Below are 8,087 nucleotides of genomic sequence, written 5' to 3'. Positions count from 1 at the left end.
GTTGTGGACACTACTTGACCGCAGTCCCTCTCTTGCTCTTGGTCCTCCTCATCTTCGTAAGTCACCTTGATTTTTCACCTGTGTGTTTTATAATTTCTTTATGAAAATATTTAGCATACTAGATGACAGTAGCTAACGCAAGGGGCTATAGCAGCACACAAGTAGACTACAAATGCATGCTGGGGCGGGCATGCCCTGAGCTCATGAAGTGAGCGCTACTGGAGTGAAATTGGAGCTGGCGAGAAGGCCAGCTCACTCCACGCTCCAGTCAAATTGGACACGCTCCTCGGCTCCAGCTCCGCTCTGCTCACCTACTCTGTGTTTTGAAACCCACCTGATGGGTATTTTTGGAACGGCGTGTTTTTTATTCCAGTGTGGTTACTTTTTCTACACAATTGATTTGATATTTGATATAACGAGGTACTACAGACAAAAACATAGAAATGTCAATAGGTTATGAATGAAAGATGGTGAGAAACACAGGCTTCATACAAACAGGCTGATTTTCTGCTAGATCTTGTGTCAAATGAGTGGCAGGCAGTTATACTAATGTTTGAGTCTGAGTGAGTGAGACACAACCCATAACAGCGCAGATTTCACCATTCATAGTAAAAAATAAAATAAAAACTAGCAAAATATTTCAGTCAGTTTTATTTCTCTCCTAACAATATCTCCTGTGAACATGATTATAGCTCCAGTTTTCCATATTCCAGCTCTTAGTTTTATTTGGTCTCATTCTTCTTTGTCTCGGGGCAAAACTCTGCAGAGAGAAGACAATGAAGGAAAGAAAGATTTAGATTTGGATCACAATGTCAATGTTGCAACGTTATTTCATCTGTAGACATTGTACCTGCAACGCCATCATAGATGAACTGTGCAGGCTGAGGGAACTTGAGGCACTCGGCTTGTTTTCTGATTGGCTCCAGCTCTGATTCATGCAGTTTGCCAGTCTTTCCTGGAAAAGGGAAAATAAAATGGCTTTTTAAACATAGCAATCGGGTAAATTCTGACAAAGATAAACACCCACAAACACCCCACTCCCACTTCACCTACACAACCACCTACTCAAAAGCACACACACACACCTACCAAAGATATAGAAAGATCGGACCATTCGGATGGGCACTCCTGCTACGGTAATGGTGTTACTGAAGTGCATGACGAGACAGTCAGGGCAGGCTTGCAGGAAGTGTGCCTTGGAAATTCCATTATCCTCTATGTAAAAAAATAATAATACACACACAGTAACTCTCAGCATAATTTCTATTTGATAATCTGCCATTAGCATAGGATGAATTGAAGCAGCCTGTTAACCACTTCTGGTCTGGGATAGCTACATATTTAGCTACAGTACAGTATTTCACTAACACTTGAAAGGGAAAGGTACGACGGATCTGACTTACTTAACTGCTGTATGGTGTTCTCTACAATGGACATATTCATTATGGAGTAATTAACACAGGTGTCATCACTGAAAGATAAGAGGATATGTTCTATTAGATTCAGAGATTGCCTCATGTCTCAACTGTCAGTGGTCCAGATGTGTTCATCAAACCTATGACAAAGCAGTAGAGTAAGGAACCACTCACATCATGTTTCCCTGTTTGAAAAGCACACTCTTGTCGCTTGATGTTGCTCGTAGTTCCACCTTGGAGCTTTTTCCCATTTTCAGTTTTTCGGCATAACCTTCATCATCTGAAAACGCCTCGATGAGAATCCATTCACCAAAGACCTGTAGGGAAACATACATCACACTGGCATTCACTTTTTCAGTTGAGAACTTGCTACATAGACATTACATATTATAAGCATGATATAAACACATAACGGCTCATAGATTTTTATAATAACTAATACAGCATCATAACTGCCAGCTTTAAGTAAAGTGTTACCAAAGACTATATACAATATGCAAGATCAAGGTGAAGGCAAGCGTCATGGGTAGTCTAGTGGTGATGCTACAGCCTCTGGCATCCATGTCTTCAGTGTCAGCATGGATATGAATCTCTCCTACTGCCCTTTGACACAACCCCTTCCATCCTTTCGCAGTATGCATTCAATCAAATCAGAAAATATAAATTCCCACTCCTTAAAAAAAGTATAGGTCTGACACCCACCGTGTTGAGCTTGTCGGCAGGGAGTGGTTTGACCATTTTACCACAGTCCTCCTCAGTCAGTGGCTCAGTCGGTGGTGCCGCGGTCACCCTGCTCACTGCCAGCAGAGCCAGGAGAGCCACACCGTAGTAGTACACAACACACATGGTGGAAACTGGAACCTTATCGGAGCCACAGAACCACCCTCTAATATAGCTACAGCCTGTGGTTTGACTTTGTCCTGAGTGTGTTACAGGGTGATCCGGGTTGCGTACGAAATGGCACTCTATTCCCTATATAGAGCACTACCTTTGACCAGGGTAGTGCCGTTAAAGGGGAATAACGGCACATTTCTAAACTGTGTCTATGTTCCTAAATCCCTCTGACTTGTTGGACTGTCTGTCAAAGTGCGCACCTCTCACGCAGGGAGAGCGAGCTACAGTATGTCACAGGGTTACGAGGTCCCCCACATAGAACTTTGTTGAAAAATGCAAATGTACGAAATATAGAAACATTCTGACACAGCAAAAACACCCCATTGTGAGATATAGCTAATACATTTTGTGATATATTTGGTCGCGGTTTCACAGTTTTACCTTTTCTGAGATCTCTGCTTATAGAGGAGACAGCAGCCAGCTCATGCAACAACACACACGAGGAGGCTACTCATAAACACAACACACCGGAAGGTTTCAAACTTGTCAACCTCAGACTTGAACGCATCACCCAACACAACACACAACTTTTACTATTGTCACAGACGCATCATCAGACCTCGGCAGTAGCCTATTTCATTTCTCTCTTTCCATGCTCTGGAAACTAAGCAGATCACACTGTGCTCTAATGATGGCATCGTAGCCACACTAATACACTAGAATATAATTGTCGATCTGATGTTCAAAACTGTGTTCACAACCTTAATCTCCTAAATGATGTTTCTGGTGTATTTTGTTTGAATTTTCAAATATATTGCGCATTAGGATAAGGTTTTTACCTGGCGCGAGTCCACCCTGGCTCGAGTCCGATGCACAAATCAACACACATAACGAGCTCGAGAATTGTATACCGAAGCAATGTTTCACCCATATTTTATAAGAAATTATAAACTCGGTGGTTCGAGCCCTGAATGCTGATTGGCTGACATCCGTGGTATATGAGACCGTATACCAAGGGTATGACAACATTTTTACTGTTCTAATTACGTTGGAAACCAGTCGCTTGTGTCGTCCTTAGCCGTGGTATATTGGCCATATAACACACCTCCTCGGGCCTTATTGCTTAATTATAAACTGGTTTGAGCCCTGAATTCTGATTGGCTGACAGCCGTTGTATATCAGATCGTATACCACGGTATGACAATACATTTATTTTTACTGCTCTAAATACGTTGGTAACCAGTTTATAATAGCAATAAGTCACCTTTGGGGTTTGTAGTATATGGCCAATATACTACGGCTAAGGCTTGTGTCCAGGCACTCCGCGATGCGTCATGCATAAGTTCACCCCTTAGCCATGGTATATTGGCCATATACCACACCCCCTCGTGCCATATCGCTTAAATATCCACCTACCTTTGTCATGTCAACCATCCATCCAAATCAAATAATTCCAGGTGTCAGTCTTCTGTCTTTCTAAACTTTCACGTAGCCTATTCCCATGAAATGGCTGTTGATTGCCGTTATCATTAATCAATACATGACTTTCAAGGACTAGGGTATTTGATGCAAACTGACTATAAGAATACTTAAAAAAATATATACAATATATATATCCTACATTATCACATTCTCTTGCTCACTCGAGAAAGAGAGTTTGGCCATGGCTTGCAAACCAAATTTGGTAAATGATTGTCATTATTCTACCAATTTGAAAATGTAAATATAGGCTAATAATAAATGTAATAATAGCATATTTGATCTACCCCAATGAAAACTTGGACAGTGAGCATAAATCGCATTTCGATAGATGCGTGCATCAGTACCCGCAACTTAAATTAATTTACAAGAATATGTTTGCTTATAAGGGCCCAAGGCGAGACCCAAATGCAGACAAATGGTTGAGCTCCAATATTTATTATAGCAAAAGGGGTAGGCAAAAGGCAGGTCGGGTACAGGCGAGAGTTCATAAACCAGGTCAGAGTCCAAACGGTGCAAGACGATAGGCAGGCTCGAGGTCAGGGGCAGGTGGAGTGGTCAGGCAGGCGGGCTCCGAGTCAGGACAGGCAAGGGTAAAACCCAGGGGGGTGAGAAAAGAGAGACTGGAAAAAGCAGGTGCTGAGACACAAAAACGCTGGTTGACTTGACAAACAAGACGAACTGGCACAGAGAGACAGGAAACACAGGGATAAATACACCAGGGATAATAAGCGGCACCTGGAGGGGGTGGAGACAAGCACAAGGACAGGTGAAACAGATCAGGGCGTGACATCGCTGTCAGCTGGCTACTGTAGCCAAGTTACAATCTAATGAAACATTTGTTACATAAATTAATATTTTAGCCCATATGTGTCATCCAATGAAGTGGCCGTTATGTTGCATTTACTAGTCTTTCCCTCACATTTTAGTGGATATATTTAGCCGTAATGTCTGATCACACCATGCAACGAGGGATGTATACATTTCAATTTTTTGTTTTTTGATTTTGTTTTCAATGAGGGATGTAGCCTACAGTCAGGGAGGGAAGATGGACAATGTTGATGGGCAGGTGAAATTATGTCCAATTGTGTTGCAAGATAAAAGTGGATGGCAGGATTAGGTCAGCCTCTTTCCTCCTTGCTTGGCAGAGATCTCAGGTAAATGGTGAACCCACAACTCAAATTTATCACAAATGTATGCCATATCTCACAATCGCTTGGACTTCACAAATGTAGTATTTTCGCTGTGACACAGGTGGATTGGCCATCTGGCAATTCTGGCAAATGCCAGATGGGGTGGACCATTTTTACTTGAATGGGCTGGTTGAAAAATAATGAAATAGTGACATGACATGGCCGGTGGCTGTTCATATTTTTGCACAATTTCTGTGTTGTTCTAATCTATAATGAGCCTTTAGCTGATCAGTGGGCAACGGTTGGCCCCAAATGTATTTATATGTATTTGGAAACCATGTGTTTGATGCCATTCCAGTTGCGCCGCGCCGGCCATTATTTTCAGCCGTTCTCCCCTCAGCAGCCTCCACTGTTGGTGGCACACGCAGTAATCTGGGCTGGTGTGGATAAAATGCCAAGGCCGAATTCTTGTCCCAGTCTGCCCCTACTGTGACAGAATGTTGATATTCTTCATAGATTTGCTTATTCCACAAAGTTCTATCTAGCGCTGCAGTGAGTGAGGGGCTGGATAACTCTGTGACATACTGTAGCTCGCGCTCTAGCTCTACCTCGCTCTCCCTGAATGAGAGAGGTACGCACTTTGACAGAAAGTCCAACAACGAGTCAGACAGGTTTAGGAACATAGACACATTTTTGAAATGTTCCGTTATTCCCCTTTAAGTTGAATAGAGTTGATCCTGGGGCTATGGATTCCACCATGGGTACCGTGACAGCGTTCAGGAACTCAGAAATGCTTTGGTAACTTTGATAATGATTAATGCATTTTGTGTTTATTTAATCCTAGAGCTGCTGTCTTCTGTGTGTTTGGTTTTGGTAATGGACCATAGTACAAGGTTATGCATGGAAATGTAGCTTTGTGTTTGGCCTTAATGTGAATCCCATTTTCTAATGAACAACCTCACTGTGTACAAACTACTGCCTGCCTGCCTGCCTGCCTGCCCGCCCGCCTGCCCGCCCGCCCGCCTTCCCTGGAAAGAGGAAAATAAACTAGTTGATTCCATGACTTGATTGACTTGGGTTCCTGGTTTTCAAAAGCTTTTGGGTAAATGTTTGGGTAATATTTGGCCATTCGAGACGTCTCAATAGCACATGTGCGCACACACACCTACCAAAGATATAGAGAGATCAGATATGCACTCCGGCCATGGTACTACTGCTGTGCATGGCGAGACAGTCAGGGCAGGTTTGCAGTAAATGTCCTGCGGAAGTCACATTATTCTCTATGTAAGAAAACACACAGCAACTCTTGGAGTAATTTAACAGCCTCTTTTCTATCTGAAATCTGGTATAGGATGTTGACAGAGGAGTTTTCCATCATTGTCAAAGGAAATGAGATGATCATTAGATAGCTACACTTTAATAGGCTTATCTGAGAGCTGTATGTCTCTTCACATAGCCACTGTGTCTAACAATACATTACACAAGGGATTGGAAACAAAGCTGTAGAGAGTTACTATAAACTTACATCAAGTCTCCCTGGAGGAGGAGGACTATCTTGTTGTGGGAACTGGGAAAGAATTCAATCCAGCAGCTGTTGGTCTTTCTCAGTATGGCATTGAACATCTCATGGTCCAGGAAACCCTTGATGAAGACCCACTTCCCGAAGATCTGTGGTGAAATGTATTGGTCTGTTATTTAATTTCATACATTTCTATTTGTGTGGTGAGCATAGTGCCGGAGGGCAGAGGTTGTATTCTGCCTATAAACACGGGTCAATAAATTGGAGTCAAATGCCTTTTAAACTCCTTTAGATTCAGTTTACAAATTGGAAATCATCACTATTTCTAACATACCACAACACCACTATGGCTTAGGCCCACTTTATAGATATACAGTTGAAGTCGGAAGTTAACATACACTGAGGTTGGAGTCATCACTCCACAAATTTCTTGTTAAACTATAGTTTTGGCAAGTCAGTTAGGACATCTACTTTGTACATGACACAAGTCATTTTTCCAACAATTGTTTACAGACAGATTATTTCACTTATAATTCACTGTATCACAATTCCATTGGGTCAGAAGTTTACATACACTAAGCTGACTGTGCCTTTAAACAGCTTGGAAAATTCCGAAAAGGATTTCATGGCTTCAGAAGTTTCCGATAGGCTAATTGATATCATTTGAGTCAATTGGAGGTGTACCTGTGGATGTATTTTAAGACCTACCTTCAAACTCGGTGCCTCTTTGCTTGACATCATGGGAAAATCAAAAGAAATCAGCCAAGACCTCAGAAAAAATAGGACCGTGTACTATGGGACCACGCAGCCGTCATACCGCTCAGGAAGGAGACTCGTTCTGTCTCCTAGAGATGAATGTACTTTGGTGCGAAAAGTGCAAATCAATCCCAGAACAACAGCAAATGACCTTGTGAAGATGCTGGAAACAGGTGCAAAAGTATCTATATCCACAGTAAAACGAGTCCTATATCGACATAACCTGAAAGGCTGCTCAGCAAGGAAGAAGCCACTGCTCAAAAACCGCCATCAAAAAGCCAGACTACGGTTTGCAACTGCACATGGGGACAAAGATCGTACTTTTTGGAGAAATGTCCTCTGGTCTGATGAAACACAAATAGAACTGTTTGCCCATAACGACCATTGTTATGTTTGGAGGAAAAAGGGGGAAGCTTGCAAGCCGAAGAACACCATTCTAACCGCGAAGCATAGGGGTGGCAGCATCCTGTTGTGGGTGTGCTTTGCTGCAGGAGGGACTGATGCACTTCACAAAATTGATAGCATCACGAAGAAAGGAAAATTATGTGGATATATTGAAGCAACATCTCAAGACATCAGTCAGGTAGTTAAAGCTTGGTCGCAAATGAGTCTTCCAAATGATCAATGACCCCAAGCATACTTCCCAAGTTGTGGCAAAATGGCTTAAGGACACATCTTAGGGCTAGGGGGCAGTGTTCGGAAGTTCGGATGAATGACGTGCCCAAAGTAAACTGCCTGTTACTCAGGCCCAGAAGCTAGGATCTGCATATAAGCATTGGTAGCATTGGATGGAAAACACTCTGAAGTTTCTAAAACTGTTAAAATAATGTCTGTGAGTATAACAGAACTGATATGGCAGGCAAAACCCCAAAGAAAATCTATCTGGAAACATTCCACATTCTTAAAATAAGGTGGTGATCCTAACTGACCTAAGACAGGGAATTTTTTACT

The 8,087-nt window shown here is 42.4% G+C and overlaps 1 protein-coding gene and 1 long non-coding RNA gene across 2 annotated transcripts; both read right to left on the bottom strand.

Moving 5' to 3' along the window:
- Positions 1-636: 636 nt before the first annotated feature.
- On the bottom strand, positions 637-2,358 carry LOC139390743 (saxitoxin and tetrodotoxin-binding protein 1-like). Its single transcript, XM_071138083.1, has 6 exons — positions 2,118-2,358; positions 1,590-1,732; positions 1,404-1,471; positions 1,090-1,215; positions 851-955; positions 637-760 (listed from the first exon to the last, which is right to left on the bottom strand). Exons 1-6 carry the CDS (start codon positions 2,259-2,261, stop codon positions 723-725), a joined length of 624 nt encoding a protein of 207 aa, XP_070994184.1. The 5' UTR covers positions 2,262-2,358; the 3' UTR covers positions 637-722.
- A 2,359-nt stretch (positions 2,359-4,717) lies between these two features.
- Positions 4,718-7,774, bottom strand: LOC139390742 (uncharacterized). Its single transcript, XR_011629534.1, has 3 exons — positions 7,089-7,774; positions 6,387-6,529; positions 4,718-6,120 (listed from the first exon to the last, which is right to left on the bottom strand). It is a non-coding gene; the product is annotated as an uncharacterized lncRNA (long non-coding RNA).
- Between the last annotated feature and the right edge of the window lie 313 nt (positions 7,775-8,087).

This window comes from Oncorhynchus clarkii, chromosome 31, assembly GCF_045791955.1.
Source record: "Oncorhynchus clarkii lewisi isolate Uvic-CL-2024 chromosome 31, UVic_Ocla_1.0, whole genome shotgun sequence".
Lineage (NCBI taxonomy): Eukaryota > Metazoa > Chordata > Actinopteri > Salmoniformes > Salmonidae > Oncorhynchus > Oncorhynchus clarkii.
The sequence above is the reverse complement of the archived record's forward strand: the minus strand, read 5'-3'. Positions and strand labels throughout refer to the sequence as shown.

Bases quoted from the DNA above. Each gene is read 5' to 3' on its own strand.
- LOC139390743 (XM_071138083.1), bottom strand. From the start codon at position 2,261: ATGTGTGTTGTGTACTACTACGGTGTGGCTCTCCTGGCTCTGCTGGCA. The intron at 1,216-1,403 runs GTAAGTCAGATC...TTTTTTACATAG, and splicing joins GAACACCATACAGCAGTTAA to AGGATAATGGAATTTCCAAG. The intron at 761-850 runs GTACAATGTCTA...TTCTCTCTGCAG, and splicing joins CATCTATGATGGCGTTGCAG to AGTTTTGCCCCGAGACAAAG.